The sequence below is a fragment of the Elephantulus edwardii genome, unplaced genomic scaffold, assembly GCF_000299155.1.
Source record: "Elephantulus edwardii isolate Elephantulus edwardi_28Jun2011 unplaced genomic scaffold, EleEdw1.0 scaffold00016, whole genome shotgun sequence".
In the NCBI taxonomy this organism is placed as follows: Eukaryota; Metazoa; Chordata; class Mammalia; order Macroscelidea; family Macroscelididae; genus Elephantulus; species Elephantulus edwardii.
Genome location: NW_006399766.1, coordinates 11,557,637 through 11,584,502, shown reverse-complemented (window position 1 = coordinate 11,584,502; position 26,866 = coordinate 11,557,637). Strand labels below are relative to the sequence as shown.

General features: G+C 50.4%; 1 protein-coding gene across 1 annotated transcript in view; it reads right to left on the bottom strand.

Moving 5' to 3' along the window:
* BCORL1 (BCL6 corepressor-like 1) overlaps positions 1 to 24,396 on the bottom strand; it is a 56,788-nt gene extending 32,392 nt beyond the window's left edge. Inside the window, exons 1-5 of the mRNA XM_006881787.1 lie at positions 24,311 to 24,396; positions 18,637 to 18,727; positions 15,103 to 18,351; positions 1,887 to 2,052; positions 850 to 930 (exon numbers count right to left, since the gene is read on the bottom strand). Coding sequence (XP_006881849.1) covers positions 850 to 930; positions 1,887 to 2,052; positions 15,103 to 18,351; positions 18,637 to 18,727; positions 24,311 to 24,396 — 3,673 coding nt within the window. The remainder of the gene's footprint in view (positions 1 to 849; positions 931 to 1,886; positions 2,053 to 15,102; positions 18,352 to 18,636; positions 18,728 to 24,310) is intronic.
* Between the last annotated feature and the right edge of the window lie 2,470 nt (positions 24,397 to 26,866).

Genomic DNA, 26,866 nt, shown 5'->3' with positions numbered 1-26,866 from the left:
GGAGCAGAGCCAGCCCTCCTGAGTGACATGTCACTTTCCTCCTCCTACCACCGGCCCCCAGCCAGAAATGGCAAATCCCTGCTCTGGAAAACTCAGCTCAAAAACCTGTTGCTGTTGAGGTGACAGTGAGGTGAGTCGATTCCGAGTCACGGTGACCCTATTTATGTGAATCAGACTACAACCGGGCTGTGCAGGAGTTCTACAGAACTTGCATAACCTTTGTAAATCAACCAGGCCTTTCTTCAGATGTTCCTGCGAGTGGGCTGGAATTACCAACCTTCTGGATATTTGCTGAGCATAAACAATTTGGGCTACTCAAAACCAAACCCAAGGAGCGCTGGTGGCCTAGTGGCAAGAAACTGTACTGCTGTCCCAAAGGCGAGCAGTTCAAATCCACCAGATGCTCTGCTGGAGGAGGGGCAATCTCCTCCAGTGCCAGTCAGATTCGATTCGATGGCAGACAACAAACTAAAAAAACAAAAATAAAAACAAAAAAAACCAAACCCACGCCCACTGCTGTCAAGTCGGTTCACAATTCATCAGTCTTCAGAGACTGCCTCTTCTTTCCCTGGTAGCAGCCAGTGGATTTGAACTATCGCTCTTCGGGTTAGCACCGCGCACCACACCATTAGGGCTCCTTATTCGTGCCACCCAGGGGGCCTCAAGACTAGGCAAGTAATCATAAAATCATGGGCAATGTCCACAAGCCCTCACCCCCCAGCTCTTCTGCATGAACTGGGCAGCTTGGCGGACTAAATCAGAAGACCAATTCTGTACCTGGGCCAGGGCAGCATTCACTCAATGAGCCTTCTCTCTCATCCTCCCAGGTGGGGTGGCGGATTCACTCACCTGATTGGCTGCGCGTCCGGGTGCTTAGGACCACAGGGATGAAGTCCCGGAAACTGCTCTTTGCTTTCTTTTCCAAGGAACCTGGGATCATTTCGGGGGTTTCATGACAGAAGGCAGATTGCAGTTAGACCCAGAAAGAAATTTCCGATGGCAAAGTCAAAGTGGGATCATGTTCACCCTGGGTCACACCACCAACTCCCCCACATCCCTAGAATGAGCATTTTTGGGGTGGTTTTGGAAAACTGGGCATTTGGATCTTTTTGCTGATACCAAGAAAGGCCATCAGTTGGATCACAGGCCAGAAAGCAGAAGGGCAGGTGGAGGGTATGACTCCGAGGCGGCTGTACCTCAACCAAGTTATAACTGAACTGGAGCGAGTCCAGGGAAGGGCAAGCTCAATGAATCTTAACAGTCGGAGCGAGGCAGGGAGATGGGAGCTGGGGTGGGGGGTGGGAGGCGGAAGGCAGAGGACAGAGGACAATGGCTATAAGAGAACAGGCTACAACAGGCAGGACACATTCCATGGGCAAGCCCATGAACGTGGACTCCTGGGGGTCACAGATACTCAATTCTGAGGGCGCCAAGGAACACTTTTGGTGGCAGAACACACAGGTTGAAAGTATCCCCCGACCAAACCAAACAGCCTGTGGCCCTAAATTATAATAAACATTTTGAAGCCCTGCCAGGTGTTTCTTTTTTACCTTTAATAGTTGGGGCGGGGGCCCTAAACTACACAAAGGTAGCCTTGATCTGCTGTTTGTGTGGAAATCCTCCTAAAACCTGCTTCTCTTTGGAGCCAATAAGGTAACAGGCCTACTGAAAGCCATCACCCTCGACCTTCCGAGGGCCTCAGTGTCTAGGGCCCGGGGGACACAGGTGAAGCCCCCACTTCCTGCTCCCAGGCCTCTGACATCAGAGGTGGTGGCTGTGTCTTCGCCTGTAGTGAAGGTTCAGTGTGTGGTCAGTCTGTGAGCCCCCTACCACCACCCCGGGGACCCTGGGCCAATGCAGGCCAGTGGCCGGGGCCCGGGGCCTACCCTCCTCAGTGCCGTCGGCTCGTTTTCCTGGAGGCTGAGACTCTGGCTTTGTCGGCTTCCGGTGCTTGTGCTTTACCCTGACTCCATTGTGCTCTTTTCCTGAATCTGAAGCCCCCCGGGGACTCTTCTTGGTTGGTTCCTGGGGGTCAGTGGGCGGCTTTCGGCACTGTGGCAGAGGCAGAAAGAGATGGGGCTGAGGTCAGTGGTTTGTAAAGTGGAGCCAGGCGCCCCGATTGCTGACATGTGGCCGGACCTGCCCAGGGTAGGGTGAGGGCAAAGCAGGGAACAGGAGGGGTTGGGATAGATCCCAGGCCCTGGTGAGTTCTCACAGGCATTCACACCCCATTACTTCAGATGGGTTCCCAGGTTCTGTGTTCACCAGCCGAATAAACACCCAAAGTCCTTTTTAGAAGGTTGTGAGGTCAGGACCCTCTCCCCTAGCCAATCACCAACAGCACAACGGGCGTAAAGCAAAAGTACTATTCACATAGGAGTTTCTCTCGGGATGTGAGAGAGGAGCATCCCCAATGAAATCCTTCTTGCTGGCGTTTCTGTGCGCCATCAAGTCTGAATTGACCCACAGCTGACCCTTGAGTGGGTTTTCAGAGGCAGGAAACCGTACAGGAGGAGACTGTCTGTCCATCTTTCTCCCACAGAGCAGCTGGTGGATTTGAACCTCACGCCTTTGGGACTGCACTGTAACTCCTTACCACTAGGCCACCAGAGCTCCCTTATGCAACCTCCCTTGTTGTTGTTGTTGTGTACCACCGAGTCAGAACTGGCCCACAGCTGACCCTCCCAGAGGGTTTCAGAGGCAGTCAATCACATGGGAGGAGACTGCCCATCCGTCTCCTGCGGAGCAGCTGGTGGGTTTGAACTGCGTGCCTTGGGGATTGCAGTGCAGCTTCTAACCACTAGGCCATCAGAGCTCCCTTAGTAATTGGAATGGAGCAAAGCAGAAAAGCAAGTGCCATAAGGGGAAAAAAAAAAATTTGAGTGGTCCTCCCAAAAAAAACTACCAAATAGCCTATAAGCTCCAAAATAATACCACATATAGCACCATATAGCACTCACAGACACAGTTCAGAGTGGTGGCTTGATGCGACTCAGGGACGGAGCCTGGAGACATCCCCTCATTACATGGAGTTTTGCTACAAAATACTGGGTTTGCTTTTTTTTGCCTCTCCCCACCCCCCCACCTCCCCGCCAAGTAAAAGTGAAAACCCCCGATTTCTTTTAGTTGTAGAATCATAAAAGCAAAGTGGCATAAAGTGAACTTGCAAAAAGCCCGGGACACCTGTAAAGTGACTGTGAGTGGCACTTCCACAGACAACTGAAAGGGATTATCAGTAGAGGCCAATCAAGAAAAGTCACGCATTTCCATGTGTAAATTAGGAGCAGAAATGAAAATGAGATTCCTACCAAAACAGGGCATAGCCATGAAGCAGGAGCAAGTCAAGTCTCCCTATGTTTCTGAACAATAAGACCTAGGTGGCGTGAATAACACCACTTTCACCCAGCCGTGCTTTCTCCTTTTCAAAATGCTCTCATCTCCATGACCTGATGGCCAGCGACTCTCAGTGGGCCAGTTAATATCATCTCCATCCAAATGATGAGGGAATGAAGGCTTCACCCAGACCACGAGGGTTAATTCTTTGCCCAGGGCCATAACACAAATAAAGCTCCAGTGGCCTAGTGGTAAGGAGCTGCGCTGCCAATCCAAAGGCAGAGGGTTCAAATCCACTAGCTGCTCTGGGGGAGAAAGATGAAGAATCTGTGCGATTTACAGCCTCTAAAACCCCGCTGGCAAGTCAGTTCTGATTTGACAGCACAAAGCGACACCTGCACTGCTAACCCAAAGGGAGCACCTCTCTGGGGGTTCGAATCCACCAGCTGCTCTACAGAAAGATGGGCAATTTCCTCCCGTGCAATTGACAGCCTCTGAAAACCCACTGGGGGGGGTCAGCTATGAGTCAGTTCCACATTGATGGCACACAGAAATACCTCCTACACTGCTCATCTCTCTGGAGATTCAAATCCACCAGCGGCTTCACAGAGAAATAAGGACAAACTCCTCTGGTGCAATTCACGGCCTCAGAAATGCAACGGAGGATCAGCTGTGAGTTGGTTTCAGCTCAACGGCCGTGAGTTATGTATTGTCTACAGCTCACCTACCTGCTCGGGGACTGCTATGTCCCGGGGCAGCCTGAACACATTTGTACCTGCGCTGAGGAAGTGGCTGAGCAGGGACAAAGGCTCCCAGCCTCTTCCCAGCAGCTCTCGTCACTTCTGCTGCCCAGCTCACCCTATTGGCATGAGACAGCTGCCAAAGACTCTCTCGCCCAACAGTCACCAGATACTCACACAGGCTTCACAGCCTCTCTGCACTGCTAATCGGGCATTACGGCAGTGTGGGGCTTTTCAGTATTCTCATGGCCGCAGTGCGCAGAATAGGCACAATGCTTTTAAAATAAAAGCCGGTCCCAGCAGGCGAGAAAGAGCTACAAACTGGCTCAAGTCATTTCTGCTCTGAGTAGACCAACAGTCTACCTTCTCAAAGGTCTTCACTTACTCTCAAGCTAAGCAGACAGCTTGTGGAGGGAATAATGTCCCGGGGTGGGGGGGCGGATCTCTGGGATCTGGAGTCACCATTCACTCCCTATATAATTCCAGGGATTCTCCCACCCCACAAATCCCTCCTGCTTTTTATTCAGCAGAGGGCCAAGCTGAAAATTCTATTCGACCTCTGCCTCTAGTTCCTACAAACAAAAGTCCTCAGAGAAAGAAAAAACCCGGGGGCAAGAGAAAGATGAGCAACTGTTGCTCAAAGCCTGACCCTCCAGTCTGGCCAGCGAGCAACTATTTTAAGTCAAGGGGAATAAAGTTCAATGTGCAGAAATCTGAACGTGTCCTATTTATTTCTGAATATCACTTTGAGCTGGCTCTTTCAAACACGCATTGTTAAATTTTACTTCCTCAAACGGGAAGGGGAAAAAAAGCAAGTAAAACGGAATATCTAGGAGGGATTTCTGTCTCTCTCTGATGCAAGGGTAGCTCTGGAAATTAAAAAGAAAAAAGATATCAGGCTCACCAGCTTTAATGCAAAAAGTTGGGAGAATGCAGAGGGCCTCGTGAGCGTTCTGATTCACTTGCTCATGACTCACTCAGTGCCATCGAGTCACAATCGACAGCTGGGGCTGACCCTCTAGTGGGTTTTCTAAGCCATGTGGAAGGAGACTGCTTAGCTTTCTCTGAGGATCTGCTGGTGGATCCGAACCTTTGGAGATGTGCAGCCTTTGGGTTTGCAGTGCAACTCCTTATAGACTACACCACCTGAGCTTCTGTTTGGTTAACAGAGTTCTAAAATATTTGCCAAGAGATTTTCTAAAAGGTGAGGAGAGATCATTGTTCCTCTATGCTGCATAGTATTCCATTGTGTGAATGTACCCTAATTTCTCAGTCCATTCCATTGTGGTTGGACATTTGGACTGTATAAATTACTACCTAACTTAGGAGGGACTGGAGGCCATTATGCTAAGTGAACTAACTCGGTCTCATAGGGACAAATGCTGTATAAGACCATTATGGTAGAATGAGTATGAGGATGGAGGGGGTGGTTTAATCATAGGGTTGTACAGTTTAGTGGGTGGAGGAAAGGGGAAAGACCTGGTGTGAAAAACAATGTTTATGAACTTTTGTAAGTAAAGCAGTATAAAAGACATGCTAAAATCCCATGAGCACCAAAGGAAGCCTATCTACCCTGGCTGCTGACTCAGGAAGCCCTCGAGGATTTCTCCAGGCTCGAGAACACAGGGAGAGGAAGTAGGAGACTGTGCTGTTGCCTGGCTATGCCAGGAAGGAGGCTGCTTGGAATGATCCCTTCGTTTTAGAATCCCAGGACCCCTAGGTGATACAGTGGGTTAAGTATGGAGCTGCTAACCAAAAGGTCAGTGGTTCAAATCCAGCAGTCACTCTGGAAAAGAAAGGTGAGACACTCAGCTCCCATTAAGCTCTGCTCCCACTCCTTCTCCCCTTGGGTCCCCATAGATGTTTTACTAGTTATCCTTCTCTTTTTTATGATAATGGTCTTATGCAATATTTGTCCTTATGAGACTGAGTTAGTTCACTCAGCATACTGCTCTCCAAGTCTCTTCCAAGTTATTTTTCAATGGATAGGGGTGAAATCACAGGGTTGCATAAATGTGGTGGGTGAGGAGAGGAGGTAAAGGAAATGGGAAAGATTCAGCGGGGACCTGAAAATACCAGGTACTGGTGGGCACAATCCAATGGAGAATGGTTTTATAAAACACAATGTATGAAAACAATGTATGAAACATAATGTCAATGAAGGAAAGCGTGGGGGGAAATAGCATAATAAAGTTGACAATTATTTTTTAAAAAAGCAAAAATTTTCACATTCTTCATAACAAGAGTAACAAGGACCATTAAACTATTTTCTTATTCTGAAAAAAAAAAACGTTTTAATAAAGCAATTTATTACCTTAAAAGAAAAATCTAGTCTTAGAAACCCACTGGGGCAATTCTACTGTGTCATATGTGGTTGTTATGAGTTGGGTTTGACTTGATAGCAGTAGGTTTTGGGGGTTAAGCTCCTTGGGTGATATAAACAGTTAACATGCTTGCATGTGAAGCAAAAAGGTGAAAGGTCAAGACTGTCCAGAGGTGACTGGGCAAGAAGTCCCGGCGATCCACTTCCGGGAAGCACACGTGACTATGAGGAGGAAGCCTTATGAACTATCCTCCTTGCACAGGGTCACCATGAGTCAAAATCAAAGTTGATGGCAACTGGCTTTTTTGGGTCTCCTTAGTTTCTTTATCTCTCTCTCAAGAAAATGAGATAGGGTAAAAAACCAAAATGATCTAATTTTGTTGCTCTCCTGAAAATGGACACTGACTGTATCACTGCGGGCAGCTTTGTGAGGCCTCCTCCAGAGCCCTGTCACTTCAGCGGTCTGCTCAGTGAACTGTTCATCTAAATCCAAGAAGGGAGAGCTGTGCCCATTACTGAGGCGGCAGGGAGCACACGCTCAGTGAGGCCAGGGAATGTGTCTGTTGGCTTTGCAACAGTAACAGTTACAGCAGCAACCACCAACACTTACTGAGTACTCAGCAGGTTCCAGGCGCTGTTCATTTCCATATATAACCTCGTTTAGTCTTTATTTTTAATAACAGCTTTACAGAGATCTAATTTAGTGATATATATCATTCAATTCACTTATTGAAGTGGGCAATTCAGTCATGTCTAGTATATTAAGAGTTGTGAAGCCATAACCACCAATTCCAGAACATTTCCAACTTCCCTCTCAAAGAAACTCTGTATCCATTTGCCGCCTTTCTCCCACCCTCCCCAGCCCTAGGCAACCACTTTCTATCTCTATAGCTTTGCCTCTCTTGGCCATCTCATATCATTTCATGTGATCTTCACTGCCTCCTTTTATAGACGAGGAAGCTGAAGACCAGAGACTTGGAGTAACCTGACCAGTATCACATAGCTATGAAGAGGTGGGGCCAGGACTCAAACTCAGGCACTCTCTGCCTGACTCTGGAGAACACACTCCTTCACCAATGTACTGCATGACAATTAAATGGCTATACGCCAGGACAGTGACACAGCTGGAGACCATGGGATTTGAAGCCAGAGACCAGGGTTTGAGTTCCAGTTCTGCTACATTGTAGCTATGTAACTGAGTAACTCACACACTCCCTCTCTAAGTCTCTAATTCCTGCACTTTACCATCTATAAAGTGGATGCACCATTAACCTCAAAGCTGAACAAAAGACTTCAAAAGGCAGCACGGGAAGACAAAGTAAAATATTACAATGAAATGTGCAAGGACCTGGAGTCAGAAAATCAAAGGGGCCAAACTCGCTCAGCATTTCTTAAGCTCAAGGAACTGAAGAACAAATTCAAACCTCGAGTTGCTATACTTAAGGATACTTTGGGCAGAATATTAAGTGATCCAGGAAGTACTAAAAGAAGATGAAAGAGTATACAGAGTCACTGTACCGAAAGGAATTGGCAGACACAGAAGAATTTAATGAAATAACATATGAGCTAGAGCCTATGGTGATGAAGGAAGAAGTTCAAGCTGCTTTGAAGGAATTGGCAAAAAATAAGGGCCCAGGAATTGATGGGATACCAATTGATGTATTTCAACTAACAGATGCTGTCCTAGATGTGCTCACCAAATTGTGTCAAGAAATCTGGAGGATTGGCCAACTGACTGGAAGAGATCTGTATTTGTTCCCATTCCAAAGAAAAGTGACCCAACAGAGTGTGGAAATTATAAAACAATATCACATGCAAGCAAGATTCTGCTGAAGATAATCCAAAAACCATTGGAATAGCACATCAATAGAGAACTGCCAAAAGTGCGGGCTGGGTTTAGAAGGGGTCATGGTACTAAGGATATTGTAGCTAATGTTAGCTGGGTCTTGGCTGAAAGCAGAGAGGACCAGAGGAATGTATATCTGTGTTTCACTGACTATGCAAAGGCATGTGACTGTGTGGATCACAACAAACTGTGGCTGACTCTGAGAAGAATGGGAATCCCAGAACACTTGATTGTACTAATGAGAAACCTATACTTGGACCAGGAAGCAGTCGTCAGAACAGAGCAAGGAAACACTGCATGGTTCAAAATTAGGAAGGGCATACGCCAGGGCTGTGTCCGGTCTCCATACCTTTTCAACCTGTATGCAGAACAGATTATCCGGGAGGCTGGGCTGTATGAGGAGAAGTGTGGCATCAGGATTGGAGGAAGATTCATCAACAATCTGCAATATTCAGATGATACAACCCTGCTTGCTGAAACTGAGGAGGACCTGAAGCACTTGCTGCAGAGGGTCAAGGACTACAGCCTTCAATATGGATTGAGGCTCAATGTCAAGACGACAAAGATTCTTATCACTGGGCCAAATGGCAGCATCAAGATGGGTGATAAAGAGATTGGGATTGTTCACAGCTTTAGTTTGCTTGCCTCTACAGTCAACATTCTTGGCACCAGCAACCAGGAAATTAAAAGACATATTGCAATGGGAAAGTCTGCTGTTAGAGACATCTCTAAAGTTCTGAAGAGCAATAGTGTCACTCTGGAGACTAAGGTGTGCCTAATACAGGCCATGGTCTTTGCAATTACTTGCTATGCGTCAGAGAGCTGGACAATGACTAAGGATGACATAAGGAGAATTGATGTCTTTGAGTTGTGGTGCTGGAGAATAGTATTGCATGTACTATGGACTGCTAAAAAACAAACAGGTTCATCCTGGAGAGCGTTAAACGAGGCTTCTCCTTGGAGGCAAAGATTCAGAAGCTTCATTTGCCATACGCTGAACATGTTGCAAGGAGGGATCTGTCCTTGGAGAAGCACTTATGCTTGGGAGGGTGGAGGGGCAGTGCAGGAGAGGAAGACCCTCTATGAGGTGGACTGATTCAGTGACTAGGGTAATCAGGGTGGGTGCGTTGGAACAAAGAGATTGGCACAGGACACAGCAGGGTTTAGGGCTGTTGTCCATAGGGTTGCTTTGAGTTGCAGGCAACTCGATGGCACATAACAACTACCACCACCACCTTTAACCTCGTAGGGTTACAGGGACCAAATTAGACAATATATGTGGGAATCACTTGGTACAACTCTGAGGTATGTAATCACTGGCGTTAAGTTAGAAGTGACTCATAGCTCTCTTGCTTTCTCTCACTCTAGTAGGTTTGCAGAGACTGTAAACTGTATGGGAGGAGACTGTCCATCCTTCTCCCACAGAGCAACTGGTAGACTCAAACTGCCAGAGAGGCACAGCCTTTGAGTAAACAGCACAACACCCTATGGACTATGCCACTAGAGTTCTCTAAGTATACTCTTGTTAAGTGCCACGGAGTCACGTACGACGCATGACCCTACCAACAACAGATCTGAACCCTATCCTGTCCTGCACCATCCTTATGATCCCTGACACACTTGAGCCCCCTGCTGCAGTCACTGTGTCAACCCATCTAAGCTGAGGGTCTTCCTCTCTTTCACCGACCCTCTATCTTCCCAAGTATGATGTCTCTCTCCAAGCACCAAGCCCTCCCAGCACCGTGTCCAAATTATGAAGAACAAAGCTTCACCACTCTCGTTGTACCTTTTCCAAGACATATCTGCTTGTGCTTTTGGCAGTTTGTGGGATGTCCAGCACTGCTCTCCAACACCACAGTCCAAAGGCATCATGTATATGTTCATACTCCCCTGAAAAAAACCAATCCAGTTGCCGTCGAGGCAATTCTAACTCATGGCAGCCCCATGCGTATCAGAGTGGAACTGAGCTCCATTGGATTTTTCAAGGCCGTGATCTTTTGAAAGCAGACAGACTACCAAGCTTTTCTTCTGATGCACCTCGAGGTGGGTTCGAACCACCAACCTCAGGTGTGGCTAATAAACAAGTACTTAACCCTTCACCCCAGGGACTCCTGATATTTATCTCCAAGTCTTGAGTTGGAGCACAGATACTTGCATATTAATGTTCACTGCAGCACTGTACATAGTAAGCAGAGGACAGAAATAATCAAGGCGTCCATCACCACATGGAATGGCTACACAAAAGGTGGCGTGTACACACAATGAAATATTAGCATTCCTTAAAGAGAAATGAAATTGTGATACATACTATAACAGGGATAAACACTGAGAATACACTGGCTGAAATGAGCCAGTCACAAAAGGATGAATATTATATTATTCCACTTATACGGAAAGACGTAGAACTAGGAAGGTGTGGTAACCAGTTTCTTGGAGATTTTACCAGTTGTTGCTTGGTGCCACTGAGTTGAGTGTGACCCAAAGAGACCCTCTGAAGGTCTGAACAACACATCTGAACCCTGTCCTATCCTGTGTCACCCTCACAGTCTCTAAGACACTCAAAACCATTGTTGCAGTCACTGTGTCAACCCATCTGGTTGAGGGTCTTCCTCTCCTTCGCTGGCCCTCTACCTTTGTAAGCATGAAGTCCCTCTCCAAGGAATAGCCTCTCCTAGCAATATAACCTAAGTGTGTAAGACGATGATTTATCATCTTTGCCTCCAAGGAGCACTCTGGCTGCACCTTCTCCAAGACCTATCTGTTCTCTTGGCCATCCATGAGATGTTCAGTACTTTCCTCCAATACCACAACTCAAAGGTATAAATTCTTCTTTTGTCATCCTTATTCACTGTCCACCTCTATGGGGTGGTTTACCAGAGACTGAGGGGGAAACAGGAGCACTGGTGGCATAATATAAGACTCGTCAGGCTGCAAACTGAAAGATCAATAGTTCAAATCCACCAGGCAATCCGTGAGAGGACAATGGGCAGTCTCCTCCAGTAAAGATTTACAGCCTTGGAAACCCAATGGCGTGTTTCTGGTGGCTATGAGTCAGATCAACACTGGAGCAGTGGATGGGGAAATGGGGAGTCATTTCATTAAGGGGCCTTGGGTTTCTGTATCAGGATCTGAGGAACATTAAAAATGGATAGTAGTGATGGTTGTGCAACAGGCGAAGTATAAGAGACGTCACTGAGTTGTACATTGAAAAAATGTTTACAACACCCAATGGTATGTTACAGCTATTTTTCACCAGCATTTCTGAAAAGCACTCGGTGTAGGAGTTCAGTGTTAACAACTCTACCAACATTAATTGTTAGTTGCATTACGACCAAAAGAGCCTTGCCGGAGCAGTGGATAGAAGCTCAACTGCTAACTAAAGGTCGGTGGTTCACATCCATCAGTCTTCCAAAGGGAGAGAGATGTGGCAGTCTGCTTCCGCAAAAACAGACAGCCTTGGACACCCTAGGAGGAAGTTCTAGGCTGTTCTATCAGGTAACTAGGAGTCAAAATCAACTTGATGGCACTGAGTTGGCTGGCTGGTTTTGGTATCCCTGCCAAGGGCAGCCTACTAGACTAACTGAGCAGAATATCATCTATGCTGTGACCTCTGTGTCTCCGCTCACATCTCTGACACACAGAGGTGGCTGTGAGGCTGAGTAAGACCTGTGTACACTCAACGCTGGGGGTTCTCATCCCCAGAGATGGGCTTTAGGGAAAGGCTAGTTCCACAAACCTCCTGAAATAATCACCAAGATTCTCAGGTCAATCTTCTATGGAGCGTTCATAACTCCCAGCAGCTTCTCAAAGAGGCATATAGTCCCCCAAAATGGCTCTACAGACTTTGGCTATAAATCAATTCATGGCGTTCTGGCTGGAAATCCATCCATGAGATTTCTCAGTAGCCTATGTCAAGGCATACTAACAAAACTTCAAGTACTCTGAAGATGGGGGCCAGCCTCTGGAAAACAGACATCATGCAGGGAAAGGTGGAAGGTCAGAGAAAGACAGGAAGCCCCTCAACAAGATGGACTGACACAGTATATCTGAAACGATGAGGACGACAGAGGATAAGGTAAGGTTCAGATGTGTTGTTCACAGGGTTGCTCTGAATGGTAGCAGACTTGATGGCACCTAACAACTCTCCTGGGCTACTTAAAGAATCTCCCCAGAGCACTGCTGCTGTTGTTTTGGGGTGCCTTTGAGTCAGGACTGACTCATAACTGACCTTCCAGTGGGGTTTTGGAGGCAGTAATTCACATACATGGGAGGAGACTGCCCATCCTCGTGGATTCAAACTGTGTTCCTTTGAGATTGCAGTGCCGCTTCTTACCACTAGGTCAACAGAGCTCTGCCACTGGAGCATAAGTGGTTTCCAGACGCCCTCTGGAGAATGACTTGGGTTGGAGTCAAATCCTCCTGGCCCATCTCTGTGCCTAGAACTGTCACCGATTGTTGTTGCTGTGTACCACTGAGTTGGAATTGACCCATAGCTGACCCTCTGGTGGGTTTTCAGAGGCAGTTAACTGCATGGGAGGAGAATGCCCATCCTTCTCCCATGGAGCTGCTGGTGGATTCGAACTGCATGCCTTCGGGATTACAACACAGCTTCTTGCCACTACACTACTCACTTGTCACTAACTAGTACATGTAAAAAAAATGTTGACATGGTGAAGACTTTGTTAGACACATTTGTGTCACAATAAATTTTTTAAAGTTGTTAGTGCTACCAAGGGCTGGGAGAGGGCAACATAGTGAATTATTGATGAAGTTTTCTTTGGAGTAATGAAAAACTTTTAGAAAGATTAACAACTCACACAATTATATGGGGACTTTAGGGGCCTGGGAGTGTATGTTAGCAGGGGAAGAAAAATTCAGAAAAAGAGGCAAGAATGATTACATAACTGGGTGTAGTCAGTGTCACCAAATTGTATGTATACAACAGTTTAATCAATGTACCTTTTTCTGTGCATGTTCTCAATAACAAGCTAAAAACTTGGAAAAAACCTTTTAAGAAATGCATGGCTTAGCAGTAAGAACTCATGCTGCCAAAGGTACACAGTTTGAATCCACCAGGTGTACCACAGGAGAATGATGGGCAATCAATTCCGATGTGATTTACCACCTCTGAAATCTCCCTGGAGGGTCAGCTTTGAGTAGATTCCGACTCAAGACAAGAAGTGGCTGTAAACACAGGGAATGTAATGAATGTCACTTGAATAATATACATAAAATTGGTTAAAATGGCAGTTGTAAAAATATTTCTAGAGTACTGAGAAGCAACAATGTCAGTCTAGGGACTGAGGTGCTCCTGATCAAGGCCATTACTTTTATGCATCAGTGAGCTGGACATCGACTAAGGATGACTGAAGAATCAATGTCTTTGAGTTGTGGTGCTGGAGAAGAGTCTTAAACATACCATGGACTGCCAAGAGAACAAACAGGTCTGTCTTGGAAAGGGTGAAACCAAGTTTCTCCCTGGAGGCTAGGATTTTGAAGCTCTGTCTCACTTACTTTGGGCACATGGCCAGGAGGGACTGATCCTTGGAGAAAGAACATCATGCTTGGAAGGGTGGAGGGACATTGCAAGACAGGAAGACCCTCGATGAGATGTATCGATACAGTAACTGGGGCAATGGGGGTGGGTATATTGGAGTCAGTGAGACTGGCTCAGGACAGGGAAGGACTCAGAGCCACTGTACATAGGGTTGCTATGGGTCCCAGGTGACACAAAGACACCTAACAACAAATGCCAAGAACATACATAGTAGAACCCCACCAACTCGACAGTTTCTACTTGTACAATCCAGTGGCAGGGACTGCTTCCTTCGAGTTATGGGACCTTTTTCGCTCTCCTTTTTTCAAGCTTCCTCCCTCACTACACTTACTGCTCCCTGGGCTTCTGAGTTCACCTTCCGAGTTTCTGTTTTCAATGTGGAATAACCAAGTTTTTGTTAGTGGTATTCCTTACAATAAAAAAGCAATACATGAGAGAGCTCTGGTGGCCTAGTGGCAAGAAGCTGCCCTGCAATCCCAGAGGTACACAGTTTGAATCCACCAGATGCTCTGCTGGAGAAGGAGGGGCAATCTCTTTCTGTACCATTCAGATGCAATTTTATGATACATACACAAAAAACAAAATTTAAAAAAATTTTTTAAAAAGAAAAGCAATACATGAATGAAGATTCACCAAGAACTCCAGGTGCTGCAACAATGAATGACTGGAAACCCTAAGTCTCTGTAAACTTCCATTAAAATTAATTTTTAAAAAAGTTAAACAAAAGGCCTCCAGGAGCCCACCTGCCTTGTACATTAAATTCCACAGAGCCCCAAACCTCACACTGCTAACCCAAGGGTTAGGTGAGCAGATGCACTGGTGGGCTAGCTCTGAAACCAAATCACGTCTGGTCCCACAGGCCCTCAGATACACCCGAAGCTGGTCCTCTGCAACGGTGCAAGGAATCACCCTCTCCCTTGCTGGGTCCCCAGTTCTCAGGGCCAGCAGCTATCGCAGTCCAGGAAAAGGAAGAAGTGGTATTCAAGAAAAGGCCCTTCTATGAATCAACCTCCCTCACCAATACCTCCTTCTGCCTTCCAACAGCACCTGGGATAGGGGGTTCCCTAGTATCCATGGACAACTCAGTTTCCAAAGTCCACAAAGTGCATGAAAGTTCCACCCCCCAGTCCCTAGTGTCACAGATGAACAACACAAGCAAAGGAGGAGATGGTAGAGCATTCTTTACAAAATCCCGCCGTTCACAGAGCCAGTCGAGAGCATTTGCGAGGGACCACCAGGCTGGGAGCCAAGGCCAAGGGTAGGGTCCCAGCCCTGTCCTCCATCTCACCCGGCATTCACTCACCTTGGGTCCATGAGAACTCCGGGCTACGGGCTTGGGTTGTGGCGGTGGCTGCTCTTCGCTTTCCTTCTCTTTGCCGCACTTCACTTTCTTGGCTGCCAGGGATTCGGCCACGTCGTCTGGCTGCCACTTGTTCTTGCAGGTAAAAACCCCGACGCTTTCCTGTTTCACTCGGGCCTGTCCACCCTTGCCTCTGACCTCGGCCTGGCCCCTCGGGGCAGCCGCATGGAGGCCATCGGCCCGGAGGCAGGGGGCTAGATTGAAGACCACGTCGCCGTCCACCTTCTCCATTTTCACTCGTCCCAGATCCACCTGGCTTCCAAGCTGCGACAGCTCTGTGCCAGAGGCCCTCTTGCCGCTTGGAACCACGTCCAAGACGAGTTCCTTGGGGTGGCTGTCATGAGGTAGCAAAGGCAGCTCGGGCAGCTTGCGCAGGTTTTGGGGGGTGGGCAGGACCAGCTCGTGGGACATGTAGGTGGCCAGCACTTGGTTCTTGGGTTTTGTGTCTCCAGCAGCTTTCAGGCCACAGGCCCCTTGGGGGCCTTCCATTTTAGGAGCACTGTCGGGGCAGGGGTGGGTCTCCGATTCCTCAGGACCCTTGTTCGCTCTGGCGTCCCCCCCACTGGGCTGAACAGACAGGGCCAGGGTCCCCGTCTGCGGGCTGAGAGTCAGGACGACAGGATTGATTTGTTCTTCGTAAGGCTTGGCAGCGATCCGGCACGTTTTGTTCTTGGTGACTGTGTCCTGCTCTGGAGCAAAGGGGGCCCCAGGCCTGGGCTGCCCCTCGGGCAGTCCATGCACAGCCTCACCTGAGCTGAGAGGTGGCCCCCCAGAAAACTCCGAGACCACGCTGGTGGGCCTGATGGGCACTCCCTGACTGGGGACCAGCTGCCCAGCACTGGAGATGCCAATGGAAAGCAGAGATGCCTGGTGGTACGGTGACCAGCCAACAGGCAGGACCTGGGTGCTGGTGGCTTTGCCATTGACCTGGCACCGTGGGTAAATGTTTGCCTGCCCTGTGGGCTTCCAGGACAGCTCCTTGGTCTGGCACCCCGGCAGCCCGGGGGCGATGCGCGCTGGGGGATACCGTTTAACTGTGCTCGGCTGTCCCTCAGTACCAGCCTGGCCGCCCTTCTTGCTGCAGGGGGCACCAGTGTTCTTAGGCTCGCCTTGGTCAATGATGGAGATGGGCTCCTGCTTGGGGAGGTGGCGGGGGTCTCGGGGGAGGCCCGGGTTGGCGTCCTTGTTCAGCAGCAGGGAGGCAGGCACTGGGTTGGCCACCCCCACATAGGTGCCGGGAATGGCGCTGATGAGCGCGGTGGAGTTCTTCACCCAGGTGCTAGGGTCCCCGTTCCGCACGATCTCCGGAAAGATGACGAAGGGTGAGGACGTGGCACCCAGGCAAGAGGTGACGCCGCTGCCGGCAGCCTGGGTGGTGCGCTGGGACCTGGACAGCACTGTGGAGAGGAGGGCCTTGCTGCTGGTGTGCACGGGGGTCAGCACGGGCATGGGGGGCGTCTTGCGCTGGTTCGGCAGCGGGAGCTTCTGGCGGTTGGACTTGGAGGAGAGGTCCAGGGGCATCTCACTGCACTCGGGGGGAGAAGCCATCTCTCGCTCCAGCTGCGGAGGCGACTTGAGGGGCGAGAAGGTAACAGAAGTCCCTTCTGTTTGCTGCTCAGTGCCACCTGGCATCTTGGTGGGGTGCGGTGGGGCTGCGCTCACGCTGGGGGCTGGCAGCAGAGTTGGCTGTGGGGTGGGCAGCACCTTGGCAGAAGTGGTGGAGAGGGACGTGTCTGCCAAAGTCCCGGGGGCCCCATCAGGCGCGGCCTGGGTGCCGGGGTTGCCAGATGGGGACGCACCGGGGAGTCTGTTGACCTCCAGAGACACCAGCTTGGAGTCTGAGGTCAGAGGCCGGGCCACAGAGAAGGCATACGGGTAAGACCGCAGCTCCGGGGAGGCCAGCACGCCAGGGAGACATCTGTCCTGCAGGTAGGACGGCAGGACGGGGAGCGTGAGAGTGGAGGAGACGCCCAGCGTGGTGGGCAGCGTGGCCACGCTGAGCGGTTGCCCACAGCTTGGTGGCGGGATATAGACCAACGGCTGGCTTGGGGTCAGCACTGTCCCCGGCTGGAAGGACAGCGGCACTTTTTGCATAGCTGGCGCCTGGGCGGTAGGAAAACACACTCGGCTCAAGCTAAAGGAGGCTGGGATGGGCGCTGAGGTGGGGATGACAGCTGGCGTGGCAGCCGGCATGGGCGTCGGGGCCGGCGTGAAGATGGGGGCCGGAGTGGGCGCAGGCACCGGTGTCGGGGCAAAGGCTGGGATGAGGGTGGGAGTCGAGGGTGGGCCAGAGGAGGGGGTCGGAGTGGGCATCGGCACAGATGGAGGCGCAGGGGCTGCTGGGGGTGTGGAATCGGGCATGGGGGCCAGGACCGGAGTGGGGACAGGAGCCAGGACCAAGGTGGGGGCTGAAGGGGGCACAGGAGCCTGGATCAGCGCCGAGACGGGGACTGAGAGGGGTGCAGGGGTGGGTGCGGAGAGCGGGACTGGGCCCGAAGGCGGGGCAGAAGCTGGCACTGGCACCAAGACCGAGGCCGAAACCGAAAGGGGGTTAGAATCAGAGAGAATCGTGGGCACTGCTGGTGGAGCCGGGGCCAGGGCTGGGACGGGCGCTAAGGGAGACGAGGACGCTGGAACCGAAGTGGTGACTTGGACAGGGACGAGCCCAGAGTGAGGCACTGGGGCAGGGACGGAGAGGGGGACCTGGAATGGATCCGGGACAGATGGGGGGACAGAGGCCGAGCCGGGGGCAGGGGGGCAGATGGGGGTGGGCAGTGGGCTGAAGTTAGTGGTCACCAGAGGCAAGGTCCCCTCCACGGGGACTCCAGTTCCCAGAGTTGCCAGAATGAAAGTGTTCTTCTCCCCAACATTGTGCCTGGTGTCCAGCACCTTGGCCCCAGGGACGGAGCAATCACCCGGCTTGCTCATCTGGGGGTTGCTGGGTGTCCAGGAGCAGTCGGCCCTGCTACCTCCAGCCTCAGTGCCCTCTGGAGGGGGCAGCTTGAGCCCGTCCCCGGGGCTGCTCAGTGGCACCAGGAGGCCCTCAGCCGCTGCCACATTTCCAGCATAGTCCAGTTTAGGCTGGGCATCGTCAGTTTTCTCTTCAGATTTGTGCCCAAGTTTTTCCGCTGAGCTGCCATCTGGGTCCGCCCCCCGGGCACTGCTGCCACTACCAACCGCTGTGAGCTCCACCTGCAATGACAGGGTGACATGCATCTCAGCTGGGTCCCTGTGGAGGGGACAAGTGTCCCTGGGTCCCTGAGAGACCTCTGCTGGCCCTGTCCGCAACTCTACCCACCGTATCTTGGCAGACACGGAAGGCAGCCACCAATTTCTGTCCCAGCTGCAATAACACTGGCAACCAACACCCTGGCCGTTCTCCCATCGCCCTCTTTGGGTCCACCAGCCGGGTCTGTTACCCAGATAGCAAAGCTCCACCCTCTGGTGGGCGGCAGGTGGTGGCACGTGTCCCCTTACCTTGGAAAAACTGCTACTGACACAAAACTCCTGAGATCCAAAGTGCTGGCAGTCACCTGTCGTAGACTCTTCATCAGAAAGAGGTGCTCTTCTAGTGGGGGGGACACAACAGAGAAAGGCCATGAGGTACAGCTTGAGGGGTCACCACCTGCTTCCCGGTGGCTTCTACCTGCCTGGCTCCCCCCACCCCAGCCCCCAGCACCTCCCCGCCTTGTTTCTCTCAATGACTTGTGGGAAACACACAAGATGAGAAGGGGAGATGGGGAACTCAGATCGCAAGCTGGGGCCCTCTGTGCCCAGGTCTGCAGATTCCTGTGAAGAAGTCCAGATGCCTTTTCCAGGCTGTCTCCCGGGGATTCTGGGGCTCTCGCCAGGTCTCAAGGGATAGGCACACGAAAGCACCAGGCCTTCCCCATCAAGGTGACGCCCTGGGATGCTCAAGACAGTGTCTTATTTAAAGCCCATGAGGAAGGCTGGGCCGGGGGGCCGATGGGGACAGTCTTTCGACAAGTCACCTGGGGATAGCCTCACTGTGTCGTGCGTCTTCGGTGTGACTTGTCCCTTAGTCGGCTGTGTCTGGAGCAGCCAGCACTTACTAACGCGTGTTACGATGCTACATAGCCACTAGGTCAATGGGTGCTCGGAGGAATCGGAAAGGTGCTCCTTCCGACGTGGCCTCTTTTTCAGCACATCTCCCAGCTCCTGGCAAACGACCTCTCTCCTATCCTTGGGCAACTGCCTAAGACCATCATGCCTTCTCTCCTATCCCTGCACCACTGCCTAAGCCCATCATGCCCTCTCTCCTATCCCTGCACCACTGCCTAAGCCCATCACCTCTCATGTCAACAAGCCCCCTCTGCCTCCCAAGCACCACCACGGGGGCGCGCTGGTGGCATAGTCCATAGGGAGCTGAGCTGCTGACTCCAGCACTACCACATTCACGTTCAGCCCACATGGAAGGCCCTCACAGCCGTGGACCTCCAATATGGGTTAGCACACACTAGAGGGAAGGAAGGGCTGGAGGCCCAAGGGAGAGCTGGGTCCTAAAGACCCACTCACTGACAGGTGAGTGCTTTATGGTCTTAAGCACAGAAGGTACTGTCCCTTGCCCCAGGGAAGATGAGGCAGGAACAGTAAGAACAGTCACAGAAGAAAGGCCCAACACATGCTTCTCCGACGGGCCGAAGCCCCTAGAATGTTCGGCGCCTCTAGGGAAAGGGGCTGTGCTTGGGTGTTGTTTGTTTTTTTTTTAATTTATTTTATTTCATTATTTTTGGTGTGTACCGTCAAATCAGATCTGACTGGTACAGGAGGAGATTGTTCCTCCTTCTCCAGCAGAGCATCTGGTGGATTTGAACCATGCACCTCTAAGACTGTAGTTGCAGCTTCTTGCCACTAGGCCACCAGAGCTCACTGTGCTTGGGTTTAACTCTGCCTTTTCTCTAGAACAAAGTCCCTGAAGGAGTCAACTCCTGTCTCACCAAAGAGCAGTCAGGGCACCTTTGGGGACCAAGGCCAACGAGTGAGAGGACAACCATCCACCCACAGAACCGGTCCTACTCTTACTCCCAATGGCACCTGTGATGAGAGAAAGGAAAGGGTAAGAGGTGGGTGGGTGGGGAGAAAGCTCAGGCCCTTTAAAGACGGCCTGGAAGGCAGAAATGGGAGGGGTCCACTGCTAGCCTGGAATGCCAGTCACAAACAAAAAGGGCCTAAAGGAAAAGGAAGAAATACATTCACATCAATCCTTAAGAGACCATGAAAGCCAGATCCATACCCAGCCTCGACCAGCACCAGCATTTCCCACTAGACTTCCCAGACACAGTTTTGAGGGGAAGGACAGGTGTGGGGACAAGTCGAGTTTCTGCTTCACTGACCCCCACAGAGGGGACTGCTTAGAGGAGACATGGTCCCTTGGGGTTCTCCAGCCTCCTGACCATCCAGAGGGGAGCGCGCTGCAGACCTAGACCTCCCTGCTCAGTTCCCACCTGCAGGAAATCGCACGGCACCAGCCACCATAATGGTAATGAGAGTAGGAGCAGTCCTAGCCACTCTGACCTGACTCACATCTCTACCCACCCACATGAAGTACCAGCCCCTGAAGCTTGGGGAGGTGCTATGTGATGTACCATTGAGTTGGAACTCACTCAGAGCTGACCCTCCAGAGGGCTTTCAGAGGCTGTAAATCACACAGAAGGAGACTGCCCATCTGTCTCCTGCAGAGCAACTGGTGGATTCGAACCACATGCCTGTGGGATGGCAGCACGGCTCCTTACCACTAAGAAGTGAGTACAGCTGAGCAGGCGTTCCCACTCTGGGATGGGAATAGGTTACAAGATGACCCAGGCTGGAGTTGGGGCTAGGGGCAGGGCTAGAGGGCTGCTGTGGGGCTGGGGAGGCAGAAGGAGCAGGGCTCAAGGCCAGCTCCAGTCATGCCTGAAAAGCAAGTCCGCTGCTTTCGTCCCACCACAGATGCCCCCACTGTGCCAGGATGCTGAACTTAAACCAGAAATGGCCACAGTCTCCCAGGCTGGCTGCTCCTGATTCTCACAGGCTAGCACCACCATCAAACTGCGCCTCTTCTCAGATCCTACTGGGCCCTGACAACAGAGCTCACAGAAACATACAGCCCAGCACACGCAAGGTTCCTTACTTGCAGCCCCAGCAGCCTTCGTCCACTTCAAGTCCCACCATGCCAAGATCTTCTATCCCAGCCAGAGCCCCCACAGACCAAACTGCTCACGTGGCACTGCCTTCTAGGAAGCTGTCCCTGATTTTGCCAGGAAGTCTTCATTCTTGCTTCTAGAATCCCCTCACTCTCACTGCCAATCTACCTCATGTGACTGTTAATTTGACCTCACTCCGTATAAGAAACCTCTACAGGATGGAGGAATGAAAGAATACCGAAAAGGAAGCAAACACGCCAGGGGAGAGATTTCGCTGATGGCCTGGGTAGAGCCAGCTGCCTGGGGCCAGCAAAAGTCCATGCTCCTGGTACCTGCAGCCCTGCATGCCAAAGCCAGACAGCCTTAAAGCCAAACCTGAAAACACCAAACCCCAGGTGCAGCTTTCAACCTGCAAGCTCTATGCTCTACAAGTTGTCAAATGCTGAGGAAGATGGTTTTTAAAAAAGGTGAGATCACATTTTGGAAATCAGCTGTAGTGCAGCCTAGGCTGGGGTGGGAAGGCGACAATAAAGGGTGGATGAGATCAGAAGTGACAACGTTTAAAAGGTCACCTTATCCACCAGGCCTATTTGGTGATTTAGCATCGCGAGGAAGGTCCTGTAAGAAAGAAAAAGCAGACTCCAGGCCTATGCCCTGCTCCTGGCTTTGCAGGGACTTCGAAGGAATGGAAGGGGCTCTGGTGTACAATGGTCACATCACGCAGGGGCTAGGAGAAAGGTCTGGACCTACCCAGTACCTCTGCAAGGAGGAAGAGCTGGCATTCCGCTCCCATAAAGATGTTACAGCCTAGAAAACCCTATATAACATTGGTACTCTGTCACACAGGGCTGCCTTGAGCCAGAATCAAAGTAAAGACACACAGCAACAATGTAACGAATAGTGAACTAAGTTATCTTGTCTGCTGGCTCTTTGAAGACTACAGTCCAGATCCCTTCATCTAAGTCTCAAATACTTTTAACAAGATCGGCATAACCCATCAATCAATGAGTATTTTGAAAAATTCATGTTCTTCAAGCAGATTCCAACTCTGAGCAACCCTATAGGATGGGGCAGAATGACCCCAAAGGGCTTGCAGCACTGGAAATCTTTATGGAATCCGATGACTTCATCTATCCCCTGAAGAGCAGCTGGTGGGTTCAAACCTTGGGCCTTTCAGACAGCAGGCAAATGTTTTAATCATTGTACCACCAGGGCGCCTACGCACACGTCCACAAATCAATACCAGCGGCCTTCCTTCGCTCACGTCATTTCTTAAGTGACTGTTGACAGGATACTTCTCGTGCGCAAAGATTACCTTTTTCACTCTGTAGTTGAGGACTGTTTTCTTTTCTGTGTTCTTGACTTGTGCATTCTAAAATTAAATTCCTTTTAAGTCCACCTCTAACTTGTTCCTCAGTACAAAAAAATTAAGACATCAAGCACAAAAAAGGCTTAAAGAGGGAGGAAAAAAAAAGATTTGTTCTCCTTAACCTCACTCTCAGACAAGCAGGTAACTTCTCCCGTTGAGAGCCGAACAAGAAGGCAAACATGAACATACTCAACCCTTTTCTCTTCGAAATGATTGCTACTCCCCCACTTGCACACACTTCTGAGATTTACCCATGAAAACTCCAGATCTTGAACCCGGGGTAAGCGCTATTCTGTGTTCTAGGTGATTCACCTGCTATATCAGAATGGAAACAATCAACTAATTGAACCATCAGTCAAACACCAACAAGCATAGTGGAGTGGCACCTTCCCTGAAAATGGGCAAGGCATTGCAGCCACCACACACAGCTCTTGGCCGAGGGTTAGGAAAATCTAAACTAAGACATGAAAGGCCGATTTGAGTGCCTTGGTGTGGGGCATGGTCTGGAATTGGCATATCCTGGTCAACCACGTGTTCTAGTGAACATAAAAGTACACACACACCCACACACACTCCCAATCAGGCACGCACCACAACTTTCACCTTCCATGAAAACTTGGTTAACTGAGACCAGATCAGAAGCATTTGATGGTACCTGCTACCACCACCACCACTCTGACCAAGGATGTGAAAAGATATGATAGAATGGGAGGAAAATCTACAACAAAACTCAAATTCCAGGGGAGCTCTGGTGGCTTAGTGGCAAGAAGCTGCACTGCAATCCCAGAGGTACATGGTTCGAATCCACCAGATGCTCTGCTGGAGAAGGAGGGGCAATCTCCTCCTGTACCAATCAGATCTGATTTGATGGTACACATACAAAAAAAAGGAAAAAAGAAAAAAAAAGTGCCTTTCTTCCCAACTTCCCATCAAAGACCACAAGTATCATGTACATGTTCCCGAACTCCAAAATTCTGTTTGTTTGAATCAATATTAAAAAAAAAAAAATTGAAGTTGTTATCATCCTTTTTTGCTAACCAAGTCTTCAAAGTCTGGTGTGAAATTTACAAAAAAGAACCACCCCAAAACAAAACCCCAACATTGCCATCCATTCTCACTCACAGGGACCTGGAGGATAGAGCAGAAGCACCTCAGAAGGTTGCCAAGGCTGTAAAACTTTGAGGGCCCAGGCTGCCCCCATTTTGGTCCTCCAGAGCAGCTGGTGGCTTTGAACTACCAACCATCATGGTAGCACCTGAATGCTTAGAACACTGCACTGCCAGAGCTACCTGTATAGCTGTATCTCAAGTCTAACAAAATCCATTGCAAGTGCTCAGCAGCTACCTGTGGCGAGAAACACCCCTGCAATAGTCCCCCAAGCTTACCCCTTACCCACAATCCGACAGCTCGTAACAGGTAGACAAATACACGGCACAGAAGGCCATCCGTCTGCCTCCTCACCTTTCTGTGGCCAGGGACAGCAGGGCAGAGCAGGTCACTCACATGGTCCCATCCCATCTCCTCTAAGGACAATTAGAGGGCATCCATCGTCACCTCCCTGAGGTCCTGCTGGGGACAGCCCTCTGGTGACTGCCCTCCAGCCAGAGGCCACTGACAGCCATCGCCCCAGCCCGCTCACCTCTCCTCGTTGATGCCACACATGCGAATTCGGTCAGAACTGGTCCACTTGAGCACACCGCTGTAGAGCGGGGCTGTCGAGATCATGACAGCCACTCACCACCAGCTAGGAATGTGCTACGGCCACTCCCCCCTGGGGGGAAAAAAAAGAAAGAAAAATCAGAACTGGTACCAGCGACAGCTGCTCTAACCACCTTTTCCACAGAAACTCATTTTAATAAAAGGCATTATGGCATCGGCACGTTAGAGCACGGTCTAACAAGCCAGCCTGCGACAGAAGAACACAGCCCAAGCGGGGACGGGGAGGGGGGACTCCCACTTTTCAGGAATTGGTATGTTTCAGAAGGGAGATGAGGCCACTGTGAACAACCTCGAGTGATTTTTAAATTATCTTTCAGACATAGTGTTCAAGGAAACCCAATCCAGTTCAGACAAATGAGGGTTTTCTGCCCACTTTTAGCCTAAGTGACCACAATTAGAGGGTCGTTCCCATATATGAACAGCGGGTTAGGGGGCAGCTGGGGGGGTCCCCTCTCTCCTCTGTCTGCTCTAATCCTTGCGCACTCCAGTATGTAAGTGATGTAGAAATTTAAGCTCTCCAGAGGCACCCACTTTGTTTATAAACCTTTCAAAACTACTCAATTTGGATTCCAGGTTGGGCATCGTGGGTCAGCCTTAACCTGGTCACAAAGCTCCCTCTAAATCAGAGCCAATCTTCCTGGTACAGCTCTGACCACAAGCAAGGGAACAAAAGATGGTCCCTTCAAGAACCACACATTTCTTTTCTGTCCTCACCCTCTGCCACTCCACACCCCACCCCACCCCAGTTCCCCAGCTCTCCCACCCCCCTCACCAGCCGATGCTCTGCTCTCCCTGAGCAATAACTACCAGCCCAGGCAGGTCACCTTCTAGAGAAAATGAGGCATTGGGTGGGGGGGCATGCTTTATCCAATGAGCTGAACTCGAGATCCTTAAAACCCCTGAGTTAATGTATTAGCTGAAATCCTGCTGCATCAAAGCTTAACAGGACCCTAAGTTGATCAGAATGTTAGGCTGCTCTCCACCTGCCAGAGAAACAAACAAATCACACAGCCATGTCAGGGATTTGCTCATTTACCTTGTATGTCATTTTCAGACACTGTCTGACATGCTTATCACTTATTCATTCAGCAAATGTCTCCTAAGCTCCTACTACGTGCCAGCGCTGCTCTAAGGTGCCACGGAGTTGATTTCCAACTCATAGCGACCCCGTGCGATGGAGGAAAACCGTCGTCCCATTGAGTTTTCTAGGCTGTAATCTTTACAGGACTAGACTGCCGGCTCGTTCCCCTGTGGAGCCAGTGAGTGAGTTTGAACCGTCAACCTTCCACTTGGCACTTAGCCACTGTACCACCGGGCTGCCTAGAGGCTCAACAACGAACCAAGCAGATGGCAAGTCCCTGCCTTGACGGGAGCTTTCTTTCCAGCGGGACTAGATAGGACTGTAGACAAGTCTGATGTTATAATATGCTACGAGCTGGCATGACACAAGCAAAGGTGCCTGAGCATGGAGCAGGATGGCAGGCTTGTCATTGGTGAGTCAGCCCCATACACAACAGAACAACATACTGCTTAAGTCTTGTATCCCCCCACCCCATTGGTCGTATAATGGATAAATAGGGCTTTTATTAGCTGATTTTTCAGAAGGGGATCACCAGGCCTTTCTTCCTAGTCCATCCGAGTCTGGAAGCTCTGCTGAAACCTGCTGGATGTCACAGCATCGGGCAAGCTTCCGCTGATGGATGGGTAGTGGCTGAGCACGAGATGGACTGGTCAAGAATCAGACCTGCTTCTCGCACACAGACGGGGAACATTCTTCCACGGCACCACTCCTATCCCGACCCTGGGGGCAGCGCACCAAAATCGGAAATGGTCTTGTTGAGAAAGTGACATTGAGACAATGTGAAGGAGGTGAAGGGATGAGCCGCACTGTTCTCTGGACAAAAGTGTACTACAGACAGAAGAACCATTTAAGAACCATTTAAATGCAAGAAGCTGCACTGCAATCCCAGAGGTGTGCGGTTCGAATCCACCAGATGCTCTCCTGGAAAAGGAGGGACAATCTCCTCCTATACCACTCAGATCTGATTTGATGGTACACACACACAAAAATATAATAAAGTGTAAAAAAAAAAAACCCAAACAAAAACTCAAAACATTTAGATGAAGGCCCTAAGGCAGGAGGCCACCTGTCCCCATCAAGGAAGGGTCAGGAGGCCAGTGACCCTGGCACAAGGGTGGTCAGCCAGCAGAGCAGGAAGCACCCCATCTCTTGGCCAACCTTACTCACCACGTCTGCCGTCTGCAGCACAGGCTAGTGCTGCCCACTTAGGCTTGCTCTTCGTCCGTTGCCCTATTTCCTGACCTGGTGCCTACTGGCATGTCACCACCACTGGCCCGTGTCCGTCTAAGCACTCCAGACACCTGGGCCATTCACCGCCCCTTGCCTCTGCCACCCTGTCCAGTCTCGTCCCCTTCGGATTGCTTTCCTGCCCCCACCCTTCTCTGTCTCCCTTCA